The sequence below is a fragment of the Prionailurus viverrinus genome, chromosome C2 (genome assembly GCF_022837055.1).
Source record: "Prionailurus viverrinus isolate Anna chromosome C2, UM_Priviv_1.0, whole genome shotgun sequence".
Taxonomy (NCBI): Eukaryota; Metazoa; Chordata; class Mammalia; order Carnivora; family Felidae; genus Prionailurus; species Prionailurus viverrinus.
In genome coordinates, this window is record NC_062569.1 from 72110510 (window position 1) to 72135877 (window position 25368).

At 37.8% G+C, this 25368-nt stretch overlaps 1 protein-coding gene across 4 annotated transcripts in view; it reads right to left on the reverse strand.

The window, feature by feature from the left end:
- The window catches only part of PEX5L (peroxisomal biogenesis factor 5 like), a 169203-nt gene that overhangs the window by 63345 nt on the left and 80490 nt on the right, over positions 1 to 25368 (reverse strand). For all 4 annotated transcript variants that reach the window (XM_047874643.1, XM_047874642.1, XM_047874641.1 and 1 more), the window contains 4 exons: positions 18787 to 18981; positions 15163 to 15286; positions 14160 to 14256; positions 3378 to 3473 (listed from right to left, as the gene is read on the reverse strand). In XM_047874643.1, the coding sequence (XP_047730599.1) occupies positions 3378 to 3473; positions 14160 to 14256; positions 15163 to 15286; positions 18787 to 18981 (512 nt within the window). The remainder of the gene's footprint in view (positions 1 to 3377; positions 3474 to 14159; positions 14257 to 15162; positions 15287 to 18786; positions 18982 to 25368) is intronic.

Consider the following 25368-nt stretch of genomic DNA (forward strand, 5'->3'; position numbering starts at 1 on the left):
AGAAGTAAGATCACTCCAAACCCAGCCTGCCAATATAACTGCTGTTAACAGATTCTCTTTATGCTTATAAATTGCAGTAATTCAGAATATGGGCCCTGGAGTCTGGGTGAAAACCATGGCTTAGAAACTTGCTAAATGAGTGTTACTCATTTTTCAATCGATCGTAAATGCTTATACAATGCTATAGAAATGTCTGAAATCTCTTTAAACCTCAGTTTTCTCATCTGCAAAACAGGAATAGTAATGTTACCTTCTTCATAAGACTAATATGAGGATTAAATGAGATCATCCATATAATTCTCCTGACTGGCACACTGTATGCACTTTAACATGTTAGGCATTATGCCATTTTCATTTTACAAAGCTGGGATCATATTGTAAAACTGTCAGTAAAATACATTATTATTCCAATCATCACTGGACATTTTTACATGATCTTAAATATTTTCCATAATGTAGTTTTTAATGGTTACACAGCATTTTACTATAGAGATATAATTTAGCTAATTCTCTATTCTGGGACACTTAAACTGATTCCAAATTTTCACTATTTAAAAAATTATTGTAAAATTTCACGCTTATTTCTCTAGGATAAATTCTGAGTGGCTGGGTCAAAGGCTGGGTCATGTATACTTTGATGCCTTTCATCATATCCTCTCCATGAATTAGATTATACCCTTGGATAAGAATAATGTTAGGAAGTAAATAGTCCACATACATGTGAAGTTTTGTAGGTCTGATTTACCATCAGCTTAGTGAAATACTCCCCTCTATCCCCTGCCTTTTTTCTCCACACCTGTTCATACCTTCCGGTCAGCAACATCTTCCCTCATTCCCTAAGAAAGCTTCTCAGTTCCAGGCTTCCAGATGAGCCAATCTGCTTACAATTTTCTGATTTGCTGGGAATTCTTTACTTACAAATTCATTTCCCTTGAAGCCATAAACTCATAGGATTTTAGTATATTAGAAATCCAAGCCCCTCATCTCACAGATGAGGAAACTAAAGTTGACGGAGCAAGTGATTTGTCCAAGTTGGTCCTCTGGTCCATGCTGTTAGATAGCTAGGCTGGGTTGGCTCATTTCTTTATCTCTCATACCTAGTTCAGAAGTTAGCACATGCAGACAGTCAGTGTTTGGTGAATGAATAACTACTTGAAGTGACTTACAGCCCCCAAGGATTCTAAACTGGAAAGGACCATAGAAGTGTGGAAACTGAAGCCCATATTTGTTGATGAAATGTATGTTGTCATTTAGCTATTAGTGATAAGTTGGAATAACACATCAGTTTCTCAATTTCCAGGAGAGACAAGGAGAAGCCAAGAGAAGGCTTTGTGGTGTCAGGTGGACATCATGTAGAAAAGGGATTAAACTAATTCTGCCTTGTTCCAGAGAGCAAAGCCAAGACGAAAGAGAAATGGAAGTTGCTGGTAGGCCAATTTCAGCATAATACATAGAAGAGCTTTTTAATGGTTAGTACTGTCCAAAATAGAAACAGATTTTCTAGAAAAGAAGTTGCCCCTAATTTGAAGTATTCAAATAGAAACAGGGTATGTTTGAATAAATAATTTGTTAAGTGTGTTTGAAAAGAAACAAATTTTGTTCTATGTTCCTGGTTGGGATAGATAACTACTAAGGCCTCCCCAAAACTAAGGTGAAATGATTTTATGAACATATGTACACATACACACCGATGGATAAATGAATAATTTTTTCCTTATTGATATGTTATTTTGTAATTAGGTCTTTTGAGTTGAACCCATTTTGTTTCTCATTGTAAATGGGACCAGATAAATTCTAATGTCTTTACTGACCCAAGATTCTATGGTTATAAATCATCTTTTTGGTGGTAATTCAGTGTGCTACACATAGTAGGAATTCAAAAGATGAATTTAAATTAGCTCTTAAGTCTGGAAAAATCTACATTTAAGATAAATTGAGTTACAGGCTCCATGAGTTGAACAATTTGATTGCACTCAGCTGGTCTCAGTCAAATATATCAATTGATCACATTCAAGAACACTAATGCATTAACTTTTTTTAAACTAAAAAGGGATAAAATTAAAAGAAGAAATTTGGTGAATTGTATTGTGATGGGATAAAGTTGTTCTTATTGGATTGATGAATGATGATATTAAATTATGGCTAGAATTATTTCCTAGACTATAAAACCTTTCAATATGAAGTTTTTGAATGAACTTCCATTGAATGAAGTTTTGAATGAACTCCATTCAAGTATGGAGTTCCTGAAAGACTGCTCATAGAATAATGATTTCCTCCAAATCCTAGTGGTAAGATAGCCACATAAATGAACCATATCACAGGAATACTTTAAATTTTCAAGATTTCAAATCATTGATGGAAATAGAGATCCTAAAATATTCATACTTGGGTTTGGTGAAAAGCTCTACTCTTACATAGCAATCTAGCAAGGCTTTGATGAGTATCATAGATGGTGTCTGTAATGTACTCTTTGTGATTCCAACCAGGGAGGAAATTGATAAAAAGACAGCAAAGGTTGCTTCTTTGGGGGCTTCTCTTCCTTCTTTCCCCTTTTCTTCCTCTTTCTGTTTATGCTTTTCTTATTAGGAGGCTAAAAAAAAGGGGGTTGCCTGGGTGGTTCACTTGGTTAAGCGTCCAACTTTAGCTCAGGTCATGCTGTCACGTTTTCTGAGTCTAAGCCCCACGTCAGGCTCTGTGCTGACAGCTCAGAGCCTAGACCCTGCTTCAGATTCTGTGTCTTCCTCTCTCTCTGCCCCTCCTCTGCTTGCTCTCTGCCTCAAAAATAAATAAACATTAGAACAATTTTAAAAAAGAAATAAATATTCAAATGAAGCATTTCATTTGATTTATCAACATTGACATTGTTTTGGACAATCTTAATAGTAAAAATTTATGACTCGAGTCAAGATGGGATATCCACTGGCTAGAATATCTCATAGAATACCTAAGCCTTGCTTTTTACCTCACTCAGTTAGAAAAATGTATATTTCAGGAGGAACATGAATTTCTCTGCCTTTCAGACATTGTGCTGGATGCTAGAGAGACAGAAATATCAAGCATGAAACTTGGCCTCACAGAGGCATAGCAAATTCATTACATAGGTTCATCATGGAACACAGATGAGGGTCAGAGATCTTTCTGACCTAGGACTTCAGACAGATTGTTAAGCTATCACAGAATTGGCACAGGAATTAGCATTTATTAGTCATCCAAGTCACAAGTTCTCTGGTAACAGATCTTATTCTAATAATCATTATCATGGTTACTTCGTGTCATTAAAGTAAGACTCATTTCATATGTATCCTGCTGAAGTCTGAGTTTTTGAATTCCACTCCCAGCAACATGAAACAGAAAAAATAATTTAAAAAGAAAGTTACCTCCACTGCTGCTTTTGCCCTTTCAAATTCTTCTTCCAAGGAGTGGTTTCTGGAAAGTAATGCACTTCCCCAGCGCTGTTCTTTGGTCAATCGAGCCTGAAATAAACCAAATGCATGGTGTTATACTACTAGAATTACTGAATACAAAAGTACAAATATTTTTCCTTTTCTCATATTTCCCTACAGTTTAAGAAGCATCTGCAAAGGATGCTATTTTTGGAGTACTTTGCAAGCATGATGTTACCCAAACTGGGATGGTACCAAAATGTGTATGAGCCTGCATGCATGATTCTTCTGAGAGTGGGTCTTAGCCCTGGTCATGTTAAAACCAAAGCCCAGGCCCAGCCTCCCAAAGATCTTACTTTCATTGGTCATGGTTCTAGGCATTGATATCTTAGTAGCCTTCCAATAGGATTCTAATATGCAGCTAAGATGGAGAATCTCCATTAGAAGCCTAGACCTAAAAACTGATATTCAGGCTTCCAGTTAGTTAGGACTAGCTTCAGGTAAAACTAAGCTGCAGAGATGGAAGGTGCTGCTAGACCTTTTTCCTTACATACCCAGCAGATCCTCATGGTGAATTCTCTTTCCTTTGCCTTCCCTCTATTGGCACACATCTGCCTCATGCCCAATATCCTCAGGACATTGCTCTGTTAAGTGGTAGTCACTTAGATAAGATCATGTTCGTTAATGTCAACAAGTTTGTCACAATTAACAGACATTGTGAAAGACATCTTCACTTAGCTAAATGCAAATATTCAGAAGACCAGCCTCCAGCCCCACAAAGATCTGCTGGAATTTTTAAAATGTTGCTAATTAAAAAAAAATTTTTTTTTAACGTTTATTTATTTTTGGGACAGAGAGAGACAGAGCATGAACGGGGGAGGGGCAGAGAGAGAGGGAGACACAGAATCGGAAGCAGGCTCCAGGCTCTGAGCCATCAGCCCAGAGCCCGACGCGGGGCTCGAATTCACGGACCGTGAGATCGTGACCTGAGCCGAAGTCGGACGCCCAACCGACTGAGCCACCCAGGCGCCCCTAAATGTTGCTAATTTTTAATTTCACAAAAACTAAATACATTCTTTTTGAAAAAATTAATGTTTTCAGAATCATGGAAAATAAGAGGTGTACCTCTAGAGCTTCTTGTTGGTTGCATATATATTTATGTACCCTAGACAGTAACGTGTTACAAAAATTTTGGCGACATCAAGGGTATGCTATTCTATAGCTTACTTTTCTTCATTCAACAATATATCTTGGAGAGTGTCCATATTTAGTATTTATAGATCCACTCTATTCTTTCCCAGGGATTTCCTAGTAAAGTATATACTGTGGTTTGTTCAGACCTTTCCCCACGAGAACTCAGGGTGTGATTTTTTTCTCCACGTAATTGCTTATTTTCTTGTCTATTTTTCTGCTACACTGTGTGATCCATGAGGGTAGGATTTTGTCTGCGAACTTTTGTTCTCCCCTGTACCCAGCCTAGGTCCTGACAAGTGATGTATACCCTAAAGATGCCTACAGACTGCAGGATGAGGGACTGTCCTGATAAAGCAGCTAGACCTTGGGGAACAGGAAGAGGGATGCTTGTGGAATGAAGCTCTCTACACCCTTTTATTGCCTTTTACCCAGGTGTTTGATTGTTCTTCTTTAGAGATGCTCAACCTTGGCTTCTATGGGGGTTACTTGAACAGGCCTGGGCCCCACCCTAGACCAGTTAAAGAATTTCTGGGGGTAGGGTCTGGGCACTAAATGTTTAAAAGCTCTTTTGGTGATTTCGAAAAGCAGTCATGTATGAAAACCATTGTTCCACAGCAAAATGTTGCCCTTCACTGAGCACTTACCATCTATATAGCTCAGCTGCTTTTCATTTTTTTCTCCATCATTGCTGGTTCTCAAGAGGACCCCTACCCCCTTATTATCACACAGTTGTAATACCAGAGCTCACTACATGCCAGATGCTGCCTCAAGTCCTTTAGATACTATAACTCACTTTGTCTTTTCAATAACCTGTGAAGTAGGTATTATCACCAACTCCATGAAATTGAAGCACAGAAAGTGAATTAACTTGCCCAACATCACACAGCTAGTAAGTGGTAGGGCTGATGCTCTGAGCCATGTTCATAACTACTGCACTATACTGCCTCTCACAGGAGGCTGTGCTCAAGTGGCCATTTTGGAAAGATGCAAAATACAGAAAACTCTCCCAGAGGTTCATGCACGGTTGAGGGAATCAACCAAGAAGTCCTCAAGAATATAGTGGGCTGAAAACAATAATGATGTAATTGTTATGCACAAGTAAATTGTTATGCATAAATAACAGTCTTAGACTGTGTTTCGCACTAATGAACAAGGAAGGTTAATTTATTGGAACCTTAATTCATGTTTTCTCCTCGATATATTCACTGCTGTGTCCCTGGTATCTCCTACAAACAGTAGCTGCTCCATAAGCAGTCAGTAAATACTTGTTGAAGATATGCTGTTGGAGAATATGTGAATGAATTACTTAAAGGTATTTCTCTTCCCTACTCCCAGAACACTATGTGTTCTCAGTCAAGGTTTCTTGGTAAATCCAAGAGGCTAAGGGGAACTTGTAGGAAATTGAGAGGGGACTTATTTTTTGGTTCTGTGCCTGGAGTGGCAGAGGTCTGTGTTAGCAAGGCCCCGTGCCCTGATTCTGGGGAAGGGGAATGACTGCAGGGTGCCTTAGCGGAACACCTAGTAAAGAGCTAGGCCTGTTAGCAACACAGAGGTAAGGCCTCTGGAATAGTGTGTGTGGTCAGAAGAGGGAGGGCGATGAGGACACATCCAAGTCTGCATGGGGATCAGTGCCTCATTCTCAGGTGGGCCAGGCTCAATGACCACCATGAACAAGCACCTTCTCTTGTTCTCTGGGCCTTGTGAAAGCTACTACTTTCTCTCAACCCAGATAATTGAGGCGGGGCTGGGGGCAGAGAGCTCCAAAAACATAAGTGGGATTGACTATCACAGGTTCCAGAGATTAGGATGTAGACACAGATCTTTTGGGGACGGCTGTTCATCCTGCTACCACCCTTATCTGACACTCTTGGGTCACAATACATTTCGGTCACTTTACAAATATAAAGGTGCAGATGGTTTGCAAATTTTTAAAACTGGTAAGTCGTTAGGATGGTATAGCCTGGTAACAAAGTTAACACCAAAGATGATATGATTTTATTGTCTTGTAGAAAGTTAACCAATCTTGTATCAAACTTGGAAATCTTTTTCTGGCATTTCTTTCCCAACCATCTCTGTTCCTTTACTTTGGAACTAACTCTTTTGTCTTCCTGCTGGTTCCCTCATTAATGAAATAAATAAATAAATTTTAAAAATGTGGACACATGGTGAGAAATAAGCTGTGTATTTATATAATAATGTCATAAATGACCCATGAATGGCATGAGAAGAAAGAGAAAGCACTAATATTTTTGTCCCAAGGCATCTCCTTTTATTAGAGGCACTTTTTACCAGTGAAATATGATCTGTCTTGCCTGTGAAGCCTGACCTAACAGAACTCCATTACTGTCACTGGCTTCCCTTCATCAATGTTTCACGACCCAAGTGGATTATGAATCACAGGACGCAAAGGGCACCATATATCAGGAAGAAGAGGCAAAATCTCTCTCTCAGGATTCTAGACTTACAGTTCATATTCTCTTTGCCGCTTAGAACAGCAAGTGTAAACAGAATCCTACTGTGCAAATGAAATTTTATTTCAGTAGTACAGTTACTATTTAGGTAAGTGCTATTTTCCACCTAGTTAGAAAGGCCTTAAGTCATTACTAAGACAAGTTATTGTCTACCTCACATTTTAAAGCCATTTATTTTGTCCAAGGAAGCTAAGCTAAATGTTATAAAATATAGAAAAACACTGCCAAAAAGGCAGTTTTCAAGCCAAGAGTAATATGCAACTAAAAAGGTTCTGAAACTTTTCAGCCCCCAGACATGCTAGTTTAGGATTGACAGTGAAATACGGATTCTAACACCTAAAGATCAGCCTTTCTTTCAACCAAGACTTTTTTTTTTTTTAATCTAATTTCTTTACAGGCAAAAAACTGTCGTCTGGGAAAACAGATAAGCAATGCTGGTAAGCTGCAGATATTGTTTAGTACTTGACTAGAGGAATGGTCAGCAAAACAATGATAGCCATAAATTTGAGTTGTGGCTGTTTTGGTATCACAGTGGCTATATTAGTAGTTCCCAAGCTTGAGTGGGCATCAGAATCATTTGGAAGTCTTGTCCAGACACAGATTGCTGGGCCCCACAACCAGGGTTTCTGCTTCAGTACGTGTAAGTGTGGGAGTGGGGGCCAGAATCTGCATTTCTAACAAGTTCCCAGGTGATGCTGATACTGCTGATGTAGGGCCCCACGATGAGAACTTCTGATCAGATGCTGACATTCCGTGTAGGCAAGTGGAACTCCGGAGTTTACAAATATACTCTGATGTCGGCATTACTTTGCATCATCGCATGATTTTGAAAAATGCTCCACAGTTACAACAACCTCCTGGAAGTGCCTTGGCTTTAAAAATAGTATTTTAATTGGTTTAAGCTAATTGGATTTTAAGGTATTACACTCTCTAAAGAAAAAGGATTTGTTTTTTTCTCCCAGCTGCTGTTTGTTCTGAATGATAAGCACTGGGTGAAGGATAAGAAGAATTAAATAACTCCTTAAGAATATTGTTTTGTTCTCTTTATTCAAAATTATGATTTGAAAATTACTGTATTTGTAGCTGTGGTTGTCCTAGCATAATAACCGTTGGCTAACCTCTATGTCAGTCTTTCGTAACTCCTTATACAATTGCCTTTACATTACTGCTAGAGATTTCCTAGCAAAACACAGTTTTAAAAATCTCAGTATCTTTTCAAAAGAGATTGATGGGGAATGGGAGCTGCTTAACTGTAGAAAGGAAAAATATCTTATAACAACTAGCAGACTTTGGGTAACAGCATAACACAGTATTTAAAAGCATAATCTTTGGAGTCAGACTGCCTGGGGCCAAATCCTGGTTGGATTTAATAGTAACTGGTGACCTTGGACAAATTACTTAATCTCTATAATCCTCAGTATTCTCACCTGCAAAATGTATATTCACTTATAGAGTCCATACAAGAATTAAGTACAATAACTCATGTAAATGCACACACAAAATGCTCAGTACATAGTGCTATAAAACCTGGCTTTTGTTATCACCTTTCTGGTTAGTGCTTGTCAGGTGTGACTTCAGAAATTCATTAAAAAATTATCTGTATCTAGAGCACTTTTGTTTAGTGGTTAATAGAGACTAGTTAGATTCTTTTTAATTAATTGATTTATTTTGAGAGAGAGGGAGCATGTGCACACACACACACATGTGAGTAGGGGAGGGGCAGAGAGAGAGGGAGACAGAGAATCCCAAGTAGGCTCCACAGTATCAGTACAGAGCCCAACATAGGGCTCAAACTCACAAACTGTGCGATCATAACCTGAGTTAAAATTAAGAGTTGGACGCTTAACTGACTGAGCCACACAGGTGCCCTGAGACTAATTGGTTCCTTACACAGAACAGATAAACTCTTGCCTCATTGAGATGGTCACAGTTTTTTTCTTAATCAGTCAACAGATATTTATTGTTGAAGGTACACACAAAAAAGTCGTATCTTATGTGTCAGAGCAAATTTCTAGAGCTTTGTGCAAGGCGGGCACATATGGTTCCCATCTCCGTACCATTATGAAATTCTATGTTGTAGAACATTGAAGCAAATCAGTGCTGATTTTGAAAAGAGAGGGATAGTCTGTTATCATGAGTAACTAAAAATTATTTTTGAAACTAGCTTCCAAAATGATAAAAGAATAAAATTTTGTTACGTTATTTTTATTTTGATCTGCTCTTTAGTTAAACAATAATTAGCCACTAATTTCAAATTGTTAAATTTGACAAGAGTTGTTTCTCCTCTGTTAGTATTCTCTTATTTTTCCACTTCAGCAAGTATTTGTTGAATCCCTACTATGTGCAGATTTCCTACTATGCTGAAAGTGATCTTCCATATTTCTTTCCTTCCTTCTTGCCTTCCGACTGTTCCTGCCCTTCTGCCTTTTCTTTGCTCCTTCCTTCTATCTTTGCTTCCTTCCTCATTGGTAGCTCACTCACACCTCATTGGTGTGCTGTCAAGAGGGAAAAAGGGATGTTGATGTGGATCCTGCACTGTCTTCCAACAAGCAAAACTACATAGCGTACCATCTAATTGTTTCTAATAGACATAAGGTCTTGATACTTCTTATAATTGAACTCCTTTTTCTAATTTTTTCACTGCCTTACTTGTAGCTTTTGGAGGGTTGACATTCAACCACATTTGCTGAACTGAAATGGGCTTAAATGCAAACTATTAGTATTGCAGAGAGTAGAGGTTCAGAATGAATTTGGGAGGGAGGCACAAAATTGTGCACGGCCTCAGATCCGATGGCAATCCTAATTTATCTTACAAAGCTTCTGGAAGAAAGTGATATTCTTTAAAATCCCTTAACTCATCTTAATCCTAGAAATGTAAGTAATAATCAGGGACTGCAATGAGAAGGGAAATAGATGGTTTGTGAGTTCTCTCGGGTGAATAAGCTTGGTGTAGTTGGTACGAGGTGGCTTGTGGGTAGGAACAGGGCTTTAGAAGCTGATGGGTGATTTGGAGGCTGGCTCTTCTTCCCTTTGCTACTTCTTTTCAAGGTGAATTTCTCATGTGAGAAATGGGGATATTAATTTCCAAGATTATTGCAAGAATTTCAAATAATATGTTTGAAATATTTCATTTATACACATGAGGTGTGTAATAGGACAGCTATTAAGAATGCATTTCTGTTTGTATTGCTCCTTTAAGAATTTAGAAAACATATCTGCACTTGCATCTTAAAGTTACAATTGTTCAGGGGTGCCTGGGTGGCTCAGTGGGTTGAGCGTCTCACTTCAGCTCAGGTCATGATCTCACAGCTTGTGAGTTCACGCCCCACGTAGGGCTCTGTGCTGACAGCTCTGAGCCTGGAGCCTGCTTCAGATTCTGTGTCTCCCTCTCTCTCTGCCCCTACCCCTCTCACGTTCTGTCTCTGTCTCTGTCTCTCAAAGATAAATAAATGTCAAAAAAATTTTTTTTTAAAAGTTGCAATTGTTCTGGTTTGGGATACTGCCAACTTGATGGAATTATGATTATATGGAAGGAAGCATTTTCTATGTGGAGGTCAGCAAAATCAGAGAGCAGCATAACTATGACTAAGTACTGGAGAGCCTGGTTCCTGCAGCTTCTCATTAAGTCCAACTTCAATTGGCAAGAACCCGTCTTGGAGCTATCCTTCCAGTGTCCAGACTTGGCAAAGAAATGCTTAACTGTCACTTTCCAGCAAAAGCTGGGTTCATTTTCTTTTGCCCCACCTCTATCTCAACCCACTTATAGAAAAAGCTAATTTTACATCATTACCTGTGTTTTGCCTCAACATTTCAAGCGTTTTCTAATTTTTCAGATTGTATGATTTCTTTAAACAATTAACTTCAGGGAATACTAATTACATGGTTGCATGTCAAGAAACTTTATTGTTTTATTTTTTTTTAATTTTTAATGTTTATTTATCTTTGAGAGAGAGAGAGAGAGAGAATAAGCAGGGGAGGGGCAGAGAGAGAGGGAGACACAGAATCCAAAGCAGGCTCCAGGCTCTGAACTATCAGCACAGAACCTGACATGGTCTTGAACCCACAAACCACGAGATCATGACCTGAGCCAAATCTGACGCTTAACTGACTGAGCCACCCTGATGCCCCGAAACTTTATTCTTAAATACATAGAGATTATATAATTTATCATAATCTCCTGCCACTGATTAGTGTATTCAAAACACTATTTGAAAGAGACCAGACTATGCTTTTCCTGTTCTCCATTTTGAAAAGAAAAGGAGCTGACATAAGAATTCTCCATTTTCTTTGTGATTCTGAAATATATATTTTTTGAAATATGATTGAATTTTTTTAAATGTTTATTTATTTTTGAGAGAGAGAGAAAGAGAATGCAAAAAGGGGAGGGGCAGAGAGAGAGGGAGACACAGAATCTGAAGTGGGCTCCAGGCTCCCAGCTGTCAGCGCAGAGCCTGACGCGGGGCTCAAACTTATCAACTGCAAGATCATGATCTGAGCCAAAGTTGGCACGTAACTAAGCCACTCAGGAGCCCTTGAAATATGATTTTTAAATAAAGCTTGCAAATAGCTCCTCACCTGTTACCTGTTGAACCTAAGATAATTTATGTTGGTTTGAGAGAGAAGAAAACATTTCCTTGATTTTCTCATGAGCTATCTGTGTGATAGTGGAGCAGAAATAAGTTTTGGTAAGCTGAAATTGTTTATTTGAATAGTCTGCAAGCCAGTTTTAAGTTGAATTTTTATATCACCTTCATCATCTTATCTACCTAGAAAGATCATATATTTAAGGGCTGTATGTTTCCAACAGTTAAAACACCTTCCTGTCTTTTATTACAATTAGGTTAATCAGCCTATGCTCTTGCTGCTTTATTTGAGTGATTTAGTATTTCAGATGATTAAATTCCCCAATTCATGAAATTGTCCTTATTTAATCATATGGTAGACTTAAAACTAGGAGATTATGATTTTCCTAGTTTAGAAAAATCTTGAAAAGCATGCAGTGTTTTTAAAAAAGCAAATTAAGGGGGGAGGCGCCTGGGTGGCTCGGTCGTTTGAGCATCCAGCTTCGGCTCAGGTCATGATCTCACTGTGAGTTCGAGCCCTGTTTTGGGCTCTGTGCTGACAGCTCAGAGCCTGCAGCCTGCTTTAGATTCTGTGTCTCCCTCTCTCTCTCTCTGCCCCACCCCTGCTTGTGCTCTGTCTCTCAAAAATGGATAAACGTCACAAACACAAAAAAAAGCAAATTAAGGGATAAATTCTTTACATATAATTGGTGAGCCTGTAAAGGATTCATGACAATTTATCTAGACAGAACTGTCATGGTGCATTTTAAATTATGTTTTGGAGGACAATATCGGGAATCCCACACAAATTTTCCAAAGCACATTGTGTTTGCTTAAAGGCACACCAGTGAGCAAGAGGAAGGATGCTGTGGTGGGATGAAATCAGACAACCAGCAGGAGAGGAGCAGTCATTGGAATAACAAGATAAATGCATCGTGGGTCTCCACGGCAACTGAGGGCCCCAGTTGATCCTCTGCCCCTCCAGCGTTGGGTAGAACACAGCCCACCTGTGCCAAATCTCCCGCTCTACAGAAACAAATGTTCCATTGCTACATTAAATTTTTCCAAGGATTCCAGGTTATGAAACAGTACCAATTACTTTACCTGAATGTAAATCTCTAATGCACTTAATAAGAATGTTTCTCTAATAAATGTTATCAATTAAAAAAATACATTTAGAATGAATACAGAGGATGAAAATACATTTTTATGCTATATTTACAATTCATTAAGCTTTCTAGGTTTATTTGTTCTGGAAGTGAGCTGACTTGTTTTCCAGCAGAGTCCTGGAAGCAGTAATGCCCACTCCTCTCCAGTGAATGTTAGAAATGGGAACAGGAGTCGGTTCTCTTAGTGGTTGATTCCAGTGGCCTTCCATTGCCTCAACATTTCTTATCCGTGTCCTCCTGCTCTAGGCCGCTTACCAGTTCTGGGTGCATGGACAATTTTCCTAATCTCACTGTGTCTTAGTTTCCCATCTACGAAATAGGGGTAATAAATAAACTTAACTCATATAGCCATTTGTCAGGATCAAATGAGCTAACATGTATTATTAGAAGACTTTATCATAACAATCAATAATATTTGCTATTATCATAATTATCCCTTTACTTCACCTCACAGTATCTCTTAGTCTGATCTAGTAAATTCAAGAAAATTTCTCTTGCTTACTCCATCTTACTTACTTTCAACTAGATTGCAGAATGCATGAATGTGGACACATTTCTTAAGAGATCTTTGTGGTTTTAGATCAAGGCTGCATCCTTAGAGAGTGTTTGTGCCAATGAAAAGATTGAGGCTGACTTTGGCCTTCTCTGTAGTTTTATCCAAAGGAGAGAACTAGTTAGAGACAAGCCAGTTACACTGGAGTTGAGGGTCAAGTAGTGGACAGATAGATCCGGTTCATACCATACTTCCATCAGTGACTAGTTGGGTGTCTCAGAAAAAGGATTTTGACTTTACCAAGACTCTTTAAAGGATCCTTAAAATGAGGCTAATAGCAATTCATAGGATTATTTGAGTATTGGATGTAACATATTAAAAGCACATAGTAAAGTTCCTAATACTTAGTGGGCATTCACAAATGGTAGCTCTTACTATTATAATTACTGCTAATACTGTAATTATTAATTCTTCAACATGAAATTTACTTTAATGTGACAGTCAGGATCCCGATATGTAAGTACCTTGGTCCAAAGGGCATACATGTGAATGAAGAGTCAACAGGTAAGTTCCTCTTTTTTGTGTTTTGTTATATAAATTTTGCTAATACTGGAGTAGAAGAGATTTTATATTGCAAAACGATGGAAAAGTAAATGGTAGAACAAAGAAAAAGTGCTAAATATATAGTGAATTCGTTGAGACATGTTCCAGCCAAATAGACACATATATTATTAGTTGTCTCAAGCTTTGAGACAGATTACTGAGAAAGCATATGAAATACAGAAAAAAATACTTCAAACTTTTTTGGGGGAAAATTTAAATAAAATATTTATGATATAAATTATCTATTAGAAAAGGTGGGTGGATTAAAGAATCAGCTTTGTGACCTGTGTTGGAGGCACTAATTCCAATTCTGAAGCCGACTCAGAGTTCAGGGCGCTTTTCCCACCACTTAGTTCTGGTTGAGATCTGTGTTCTGAGGACCTAGAGGGGATGAAAAAAGGAGATTACATCAAGAAACAAATTCAGCTAGGAAGGCAGTCAAGAAACTGAGTTAATTTGGATCATTGAGAGTCATGATAACAAAGCTCTCATCAGAGTTTTGATGAAAAAGAGAGTTTTTATATAATTTTACACAACCACGTTTGAAGTTTAAGTGGCTGCAGTGTGCTAGGCATAATCTAAATCTGATTGATTTAGAATTCAGTTCAATTATGTACAAAAAGTAAATAAACACAATCCCATTTTTCTTATAAACGGTTCTGCTTTATTAAAAGTATTTTGGGAGGGGAGTGTCTCACAGTGACCCAGGTGTGATTTGATCTTTACACAGAATTTGAAATGTCACCATAAGTGGAGATGTGCAAGGGGCAACAGGAGACTGAAACATGTTGCCCTTCAGGAAGACTTAAAAACATGGTAAAATTCAGGTGGCCAATTTTTCTCATGAGCATCCACAGATTGTTCTTAATTAGTGTATTATCTGACAATGATGATTAAGATGGTCAGAAAAGGTTACCTGTGTAACCAGAAACATTTAATTTAACTGCCATTCATATAATATATTGAATATGCACACATATGTACGTACATACATAAACCTATTTTTATTGATCGGCTCAGTTACACATTCAGAAAATTATCAACAAATATTAAAGAAATATTGAATACTGGTTATTAATCTACCAAAGTCATTATTGGTTGAATTTTTGACAATTCAGATTTAATACTTAGTTTTAGAAGCTATGATAACTAACATTGAAACATAGGGGGTTATACACGGCACCAAGTATTTGGATTGATTTAACTCATTGGCTATTTCAGTACATAGGAGAAATACCCATACAGTTGACACATCAATAGCTATTTTCTGATATTACAATATCTTACCATAAGAGTTCCTTTGATCCAGTTCTAGAAGAGCATGATTTTCTTTCTGCCATTGGATGCCCCTTGCTATTTCGATCTCCATGAAACTTAACATCATCCCATTTTTCCAGTTGTGTTTGAATGTCTATGAAGGAGATGGGAAAGGGGTAAAAGGACAGTGGAATATGAGATACAGACAGAAGAGAGATCAAGATTAAGAAGTTTTATACAAGTGAACTTCACTCAACTGATGCTCCTAAACCTAAGACCAGTGTTTTAAGGTTGCATGAAAATTAATTAAAACATGTGCAGCTAAATAAAAATGAGACCCATTAAGAAACATTGGTTTACTTAAACAATCAAGTTCTTTTACCTGAATTTGTTTTAAGAGCTGTGTGCATTCTGAATTCTGTGTATGAGTCCATGGAACCCCCATGGAATGAACATATGGAGTACTATCCTACCTGCCTCTAGCTAAAGAGGTGACTTTGAGACACTTCTGCATGTTTATAAAAAGAAATTCTGTTTATGCCACCCCTATCAAAATAACACCAGCATTCTTCACAGAGCTAGAACAAACAATCCTAAAATTTGTATGGAACCAGAAAAGACCCCGAATAGCCAAAGCAATCTTAAAAAAGAAAACCAAAGCTGGAGGCAACAGAATCCTGAACTTCAAGATGTATTACAAACCTGTAATCATCAAGACAGAATGGTACTGGCACAAAAAACACACTCAGATCAATGCAACAGAATACAGAACCCAGAAATGGACCCACAAACGTATGGCTAACTAATCTTTGACAAAGCAGGAAAGAATATCCAATGGAATAAAGACAATCTCTTCAGCAAATGGTGCTGGGAAAACTTGACAGCGACATGCAGAAAAATGAACCTGGACCACTTTCTTACACCATACGCAAAAATAAACTCAAAATGAATGAAAGACCTAAATGTAAGACAGGAAGCCATCAAAATCCTAGAGGAGAAAGCAGGCAAAAACTTCTTTGACCATGGCCATAGCAACTTCTTACTCAACACGTCTCCAGAAGCAAGGGAAACAAAAGCAAAAGTGAACTATTGGGACCTCAACAAAATAAAAAGCTTCTGCACAGTGAAGGAAACAATCAGCAAAACTAAAAGGCAACTGATGAAATGGGAGAAGATATTTGCAAATGACATATCAGACCAAGGGGTAATATCCAAAATCTATAAAGAACTTATCAAACTCAACACCCAAAAAACAAAGAATCCAGTGAAGAAATGGGCAAAGACATGAATAGACACTTCTCCAAAGACATCCAGATGGCTGACAGACACGTGAAAAAATGCTCAACATGACTCATCATCAGGAAAATACAAATGGAAACCACAATGAGATACCACTTCACACCTGTCAGAATGGCTAACATTAACAATTCAGGAAAAACAGATGTTGATGAGGATGCAGAGAAAGAGGATCTCTTTTGCACTGCTGGTGGGAATGCAAACTGGTGCAGCCACTCTGGAAAACAGTATGGAGGTTCCTCAAAAAATTAAAAATAGAACTACCCTACCACCCAGCAATTGCACTACTAGGTATTTATCCAAGGGATATAGGTGTGCTGTTTCGAAGGGGCACATGCACCCCCATGTTTATAGTAGCACTATCAACAATAGCCAAAGTATGGAAGGAGCCCAAATATCCGGGAAGATGTGGTATATATATACAATGGAGTATTACTCGGCAATCAAAAAGAATGAAATCTTGCCATTTGCAACTCCGTGGATGGAACTGGAGGGTATTATGCTAAGCGAAATTAGTCAGTCAGAGAAAGACTTCACTCATATGAGGACTTTAAGATACAAAACAGATGAATTTAAGGGAAGGTAAGCAAAAATAATATAAAAACAGGGAAGGGGACAAAACATAAGAGCCTCTTAAATATAGAGATCAAACAGAGGGTTGGTGAAGAGGTTGTGGGAGGGGGGATGGGCTGAATGGGTAAGGGGCATTAAGGAATCTACTCCTGAAATCATTGTTGCACTATATGCTAACTTGGATGTAAATTAAAAAAAAAAGAAATAAATGAAAAAAAAATGGAAAAAAATCTGTTTAAAGAGATAAGCCTCACTTTTAAAAAAAAAATTTTTTTTTAACATTTTTTATTTATTTTTGAGACAGAGAGAGACAGAGCATGAACGGGGGAGGGGCAGAGAGAGAGGGAGACACAGAATCTGAAACAGGCTCCAGGCTCTGAGCTGTCAGCACAGAGCCCGACACGGGGCTCGAACTCACGAACCGTGAGATCATGACTTGAGCCGAAGTCGGACGCCCAACCGACTGAGCCACCCAGGAGCCCCGAGCCCCACTGTTAAAAGGAGGTGAGAAGAAAGTGGAACACTTTTCACAGGTTTGGATAAACTGATTAAGTTCATCAAAGGAGTGAATTAATAATGGGAAGAGAAAGTAAAGGTGCAATGGAGAAAATCAAGAGAATGCTAGAACAATTTTTTTCCCTGTGGTTTAATTCTTACAGTTAAAGAACTTGGCTGGGTTCATTCTCATTAATAAGTGTGTGACTGTAAATAAATTACTTAAACAGCCTTGGGGTCCAGTTTTTTAATTTATAGAAAGATAGGTTTAATTTATAGAAAGATAGGAGGTAGTCAATGTCCTCCATAGTTCTTTAGGTATTTTTATGACTTCTTCACAGAACATCTTCTTAAAAGCAGAGACATAAAAGTCTCATTTTTAAGTTTATTGTGTTATATTGTTATGAACTTAATATATCCTTAAATAAGTGTGTAAATTTCATTTATTCATTTGTACAACTGACTAGAACACATGGATAGTGAGGAAGTACTGGAAATACTTATAAAGTTTTTCTCCAAAGACAAAGGCCTCAGAGAGGGACATGGCAGGGGAGAGGGGACATGTTCTGAAATACTTGTCGTTTTTCTTTCTCCTGATAAAGCAGACCTTAATTTGACTGGTTGCATGAGATGAGTTAAGCTTTCCTTTTTCAGGAAGATGTACAGTAGAAAACAGGATGGGCTTTGACGTTAATCAGAACTAGGCTCAAATTCTAGCTCTTTCTTATATTGAGATCTTGGGCAGATTATTTAAATTTGAAAACCTGGTTCCTCACTTATTTCAGAGTTATGATGAATTAATGGGCTAATACATGTAAATCATGCAAGCATAGTCCTGGACATTATAAGCCATCAATAAATGGTAGCTGTTATTATTGTATCAGATACATTCCCATGCATGTTACATGTTCTGGCTGGCTGTTCCTGGACCTTGTGTTAAAATTGTTTTCTCTCTCTCTCAACTGGCTACCTCCCAATCTAGACTAAATTCTCCTAGAGAGCAAGATTCATGTGTTATTCTTACTTGTAACTCCAATGCCTCATATGGCACCTGCCATCTATCAAGAATTCGACACATGTGGGTTGAATAAATAAATGAATGAATCCACGTTAGTTATGCAAAATTGGATGCCCCAACTGCTATTTAATCCAAGAACAAAAGTGTGTGCTGCCCATTTCCTACATGGAATTAATCTTTTCTACTCCTTTCCCATGGTTTTAATGTCATTTGTGGAATTTCCTTGTATTAAGGCAGGGGCAAGCAGCAGGCGACACATGCTATTACCTTACCTAAATCTAAGGATGAAGTCTCTGGGCCTCGGAGAGGCTGGCCTCTCTGCTCAGCATCCGCACTGATGAGTTCAGATCCATCAGCCTTTTTCTTGAGGGATGAGGTTTTCGATGAGGCCTCCAACTTCTTGGCTTTGGTTTGGGTTTGAGAGACGGGTTCACTCAGGTCAAGGAGATCTAAGCCTGTGGTCAATACTATCAAAGATGGAAGAGGTTAAGATAAGCCCACTCACTGCTCTGAAGTTATTTTTAAAAATAGGATTCAGTTGGGTGCAGAAGAATATTGTGGTCAGAAGTATGAAATTAAGTTAGATGACCGTTGATTTGTACAGATGGTCTGTGTTTAGACTGGAAAGTTTGCTGTGTGTTCTCCTTTACTTGGCACAGTACAAACCCACAAAATAGGACTTAGACAAGCTTTACCAGGGATGGAAGTTTGCAAAACAGTTATGAGGAAGATTTGGAAAACTTTTTAAATGTCTTTGTGTTTAAACTTCAAACTACTAAAGCATATAGGATATAAAGGAATGCTATTAATCACTTTTTATTTAATTAAGCAGTTCAATCAGAGAACGGCTTGCTGTTTGGGCTCACACTAGAGAAGTATCTTATAATCCATAGTTGATGAATAGGTACACATGTTATGCCTTTGCTGTTTAATATGCAAATTTAAATTTCAACATAACAAGGCATAGAAGGGCTACACTTTAACTTCCCAGCAGGTTGATTACATTGTATTAAATACTCTAATGAAGACAGAAATAATCATTTGTTCAGATGCAAACTAGGCAAATGAGAATTAAAAAGGCAAGCTTTGTGACTCTTCATCCTCCTCTCTCTTACAGTGCAAGTAACCAGGGTTTGAGTAGCTCATTGTGAGAAATGGAAAATTACAATTAGGGAAGGTCCCTCCAGTCCTGCCTCTCTACCAGCTCAAGTACCGGAAGAGGCTGACTTCTGGCCTGGAATCACTTTACCCCCAGCTAGTTTAGGAAAGTCATCAAAGTGACAGAGAAATCCTTGTGTTAGCCCTTTCTGGCACTGTCTACAACCAAGACTGAACCACTCCTTTTCTTTGATCTCCCAGCAGGTCCTCCTGGTAGGGAATGGATTTTTGTGGATATCTCAACATTCTTCCATCTGCTCCCCCCTTGCACTCAAGTGGGTCAGACCTCAATTGAACTCACAACCTGGGTTTCTTTAGTACCACTGTCCTCATGAGCTAACCACCCCTATAGCGTCCATAGGATAGTTTGTCAAGCTGTATTCTCAATACAGAATTGAGAAATTCTCAGTTTCTGATTTCAATTACAAATCACAGTGATGGGATGTTAATGGTGAAGTGGAAAGACCTGACTCTACCACTGCTTAGTTGTGTGACTTGGAGTAAGTTTCTTGACTTCTCTGAGCTTCAGTTTCCTCCTCTGAAAAATGCAGAATTAATAAGTCTATCTTTTAGATAAGATGTGAAGATTAACTCATCTAATTTGTATATTGAATATGTGAAGTGCTAGGCATACAATAGGTACTCAACAAATGTTATTTCCGTTCTTTGGTGGCCAATTTGTGATGCTTTTCTTTTTGTTAATCTCCTCCTATTCTCCCTGTTGTTTTTCTATTTTGGGCAAGAAGCAGATCCATACGCTGACAGAAAGGGGGAACATCACTGGGAATAAAACAGAGAATGAGACAAAGATATTGGTTACAGAGGATGCTATGAAGTAAATTTATCATAAAATGGCCTGAGAGCATCAGCTTATCTCCTCTGAGTCTTCCGGAGGAGATGGGAACCCCCTTCCAATGCTAAGATGCTCTGAAATATGAGGAGTGTTATGTGGCTAGCAAGAACCTCAACGTGAGGAGAAAGAAGTGGCTTTTAGAGGTAAGCCGCCTGGCTTGGTGTCTCAAATTTAAACATGGCAAGCGGCCAACATAGACTAGGATATAACACATTTCATATTCTTTGAATGTTTAAACAGAAATTTCCAGGCCACTATTATGTTGGCAGAGATTCTAGGCCTACCAAAATTTCCTTATAACAGAAGGAAGGAAGTGGGTAACAGTCTCGGGAATGCCATATATGTCTTTTTACTAATTGTACAAACAATTAGGAATTAGTCACTTGCTCCTACACTTCTTTTAGCAGTAAATTATATAGGACTTGTCTACTTGTATATAGGAAGTATATTTATTACGGAATAATAACTGATGGAGTATTAATTTAATTCTATATCTGCTTCTCACCATTCAGAACAAATGAATTACTAAAGGAGTGAACTGCAAATTCAAACTTTGCTCAGTAACATTCTTTCCCTCTCCAAACTGGCCTGAGCACTTCCTGTGTTGGTTCTGAGCTCTGTGTTCCTTTGTTCTTTTCCCAGCAAACATGAAACAAATGCTTGGCACACACAAAAGGCCTTATTTGTTACCCACTTGATGAAGGGGGTGGCTTGGAGGTTGAATGGTAAGCTTTGAAGCTGAGAGAGTCCCTGGGGACTACAATTTCAAAAGCATACAAGGATGGATGCAGCCTTTTGCTTTCTGGAGCAAGACAAGTGCATTTTAGCAAGTGTGTGTGTGTGTGTGTGTACGTGTGTGTGAGTGTGTTGCATGCACATGCACTTTAGTTAATAGTTTTGAAATAAGGGTCTCACTGTTCCATCTGGGCTTCGAAGGAGGCATACCTTGGCATGGAAGGGGGTACTGTTCTGCTGATTTTTGTAACCGGATTTTAAAGATTCTCTTAGACACATTAAAGTTTGAGTTCCAGAATCTGTGTGTCTAAATGAAGATAACCACCTCTTACAGTGGATGTGAAAATGTGTGTATATGTTTATGTGTGTGAGAGAGAGAGAGAGAGAGAAAGAGAGAGAGAGAGAGAAACTAATAGACTTAAAAATGCTACGTTGCTGGCTTTGGAGATGGAGGAAGTGGCCACAAGCCAAGGGATTCCAGGTACTTCCAGAAGCTGGAAATGGCAGGGAGACAAATTCTCCTTTAGAGCCTCCAGGAGGAATGTGGCTCTGCCGACACCTTGATTTTAGGATTGCTGACTGACAGAATTATAGGACAATAAACTGGTGTTGTTTTTAAGCAACTGAATTTGTGGTAATTTGTTACAGCAGCAATAGGAAACTAATACAGCTTGTAGATCAGTGTCCATGCCAGGATGCAAACACAGGCCCTGTCACTCCCAAGCATGTGTTTGTTACCACTCTTCACTACACTTTATCTGAACCTGGAAGAAATATTGGTGTGGCTTTGATTATTTTTTTGGTTATTCCCAATCTGGCAGTTTGGGTAGTCTGAGGCAGAATTTAAATAGTTGGTAATCTCAAAAACTGCTTTTTAAAAAAAAATTTTTTTTTACACTTATTTATTTTTGAGAGACAGAGACAGACAGCATGAGCAGGGGAGGGGCAAAGAGAGAGGGAGACACAGAATCAGAAGCAAGGTCCAGGCTCCGAGCTGTCAGCACAGAGCCCAATGCGAGGCTCGAACCCACTAACTGTGAGATCGTGACCTAAGCCGAAGTTGGATGCTTAACCGACTGAGCCACCCAGGCACCCCTACTTCTTCTTTTTTAAATCACCTAGTTTCATTGGATAGAATTTCCTGAAGATGAAAGATGTAAGATGCTATGTAAGCACTTGTTTCCATTTATCTCAAGGATACCTAATTGAAGATCACAACGTATTGAACTGCAAGGCTCCTACAGGGCACTGAAGATGTTTATGAATGCTAGATTACTTGGGCTGTGGGAGGTGAGGCTGCTTAAAACAGTTAGAATGAAATAGCACCTATTATGAAGCTCTGATTCGATACTTTGTGGTAAGCACAATGCTATTTACACCACTACAGTATAATGAGGCTCAGATTTCTAGTGTATTTCTCTTAAGGAATAAATCTACATGGAGTGGTTAGAGAGAGCAGATCATGAAACAACCCTGATTGGTGTAGCCACAGAATGTGCCACAAGGAGCTGATGAGATCTCTGTTCTGTTTTGTAAGCTACGCAGTTATTCTAGAAACATGGTATTCTTTAGTATAGTGGCTACAAAGCAAAGTCCTTTAGGAATAATTTTGCCAGTGACATCAAATAGATAAAATGGACTTAAATAATTCAACAAATTTTTGCTTATTTTATCTGAATATGTAATTAGAGCTACTTCCTACATTTCTAAGTTCTCTCAAGAGGCATGCCATTGGGTTCACAGCTACTTGGGCTTCAGAGAAATGTATTTTGTAAATATTACACTAACTTTGCAATTAAAATATTTAATTGGGTGGCTGTGACATGAGTGTGAACTTTAAGGGTGGCTCTTCCCTTATACATATGGGTCACTTATGCAGGTACACAGGTCCCATATAAGGAGTTGAAATTATTTTTTTTAAATCATGAAAAATGTTTCTTCTATCGTATCCAACTAATGGCTCAAGTTTGGGGATAAAATTTTTTTAGATTATGCACATTGATAAATGCAAACCAAGGACCCCCTGTTTTTCTTGGTCTTTAGAAAAGAATCTTTCCTGCACTTTGACATATGTTAGGTTTTTTGGGAGATTATAGACCAACAAGTTATTTTTGCAAATTTTAGAGTAAATAGTTGTTCTATAATGTAATCATGATCTTAAAATATCCATTGTCTAGTTACTTTCTGAACATTTGATATTTGCATCTGTGACAATATGTATTTATTTGTCATTTTAAAATCAAGGATATTAGTAATGATCTTACCTTACCTACCATGTAGGGATACAGTTTGAGAGGGTCAAGGAATTAGATACCATCTAGATTACAGATGAATTAAAGATAATTTGGGGTATTAATGACAACAAAATTAAAAACATCTTTATTTGATCAGCTTGATATTATCATTATTGGATGACTAAAAGTTAATCCTAAACAAGCAGAACAAGTAGAAACAAGCAGAAAGTAAAAAAGATAATTCAATGCTTTAGAAAAAGATTATAACTTAGAACTTCTATGAGACAGAAGACTGACATGTTCTTTTAAGATCAGTAGAGGAAAATATCCTATCATTTGAGTGACATTTGGAAGAGATAAATATTTCCTATATTGTTTATTTTATGCTAATTTATATAAGAACTATGTTCTTTAAATATTTAAGTAAATGCCAAGGTGGTGGCACACTTTATTTTTTATTGGAAGAAAATGCCAGGTATAAGTGACTCTCTTAGTCTTCTTGATGGACTTGGTATAAACTAGAAGCAGGTTTTCTTCCATATTTTACTCCAAGATTGTTTAATATCCATTCCTTAAGCATAAAGATATACATAATACCTGGGGTGTAACAGACAATGTTCAAAGACTGTCCTGATTTATCAATGTACTTTCATAGTATTCTATAAAATAACAATATTCTATTTCAAATTATTTTTTTATTAAAAATTTAGACAGAAAATAGTAACTATATATTTTCCCCAGAAACCTTAGCTATAAAATTATTGGACCACGTTGGAATTCTTTCCAAAGTGTTTGTATGCTAAAAGTTTTCCTGTTTAGAGATGTATAATAATGTTCCATATTGAGGTATCAATAGTAGGTTCTATAACATTTAAGAAAAAAGTGTATTTCTTAGGCATTAAAAAAAATATGGAGTTTCCTCCTTGAGATATACTTTTAAGATTAAAAAAACACACTATCAAATAAGAGTATTCCTTCAGGATAAAAATCTGTGTGACCCAGATTCACTGAGTGATGAGGACAAGAGAAGAAAACCTCACAATCTCAAATTACCATTATTCTTGAACCCCTACTTTGGAGGGTGCTGTGGATTGAACTGTGTCCCCGTAAAAAAACTCATATGTTGAAGTCTTAACCCCTAGTGCCTTGGAATGTGACTTTATTTGGAAATAGGGTTGTTGGAAATATAATTAGTTAAGATGAGTCATATTGTAGTAGAAGAGGTGCTGAATCCAATATGGCTGGTGTTCTTATGAAAAAGGGAAATTTGGATACAGAGACAGACACAAACACAGGAAGACATGCACACAGGAAGAATGTCATGTGAAGATTACAGTTATGCTGTCACAAGCCAATGAACTACCAGAAAAGGAAAGTTTTTTCCTTTCTGTCCTTCCCAGGACAGTTTCTTCCTGAGCACATTTAGAGAGAGAGTGGCCCTGCTGATACCTTAATTTTGGTCTTCTAGTTCCCAGAATTACAAAACAATAAATTTCTGTTGTTCAATCTACTCAATTTGTGGTATCTTGTCATGAAAGTCTAGAAAACGTATACAGAAGGCAATATTGTAGTATTGCAATCGTAAGAAATTACATCTTCTTTTGAATTTTTTCTCCAATATTTCATATATCTCTTTCATATGTTGGAAAAATCAAAGTGAAAGTGCCTTTTGAATCAAGTATTATGTTGCTGTCTCTGGTGGGCCCTTCCTAAGTGACTTAATTTTAGCATTAGTGGGAGTTGGAAAGTGCATAAGGTACTGGAATCAAGATCTGAGAACTCTATCCTTTGCAGATTTTTTTTTTTTAGAACAATGGGAACTTCTCAGTGCATCCAATTCTCATGGATTTTCCTGAAATGAGAGACACAAAGCT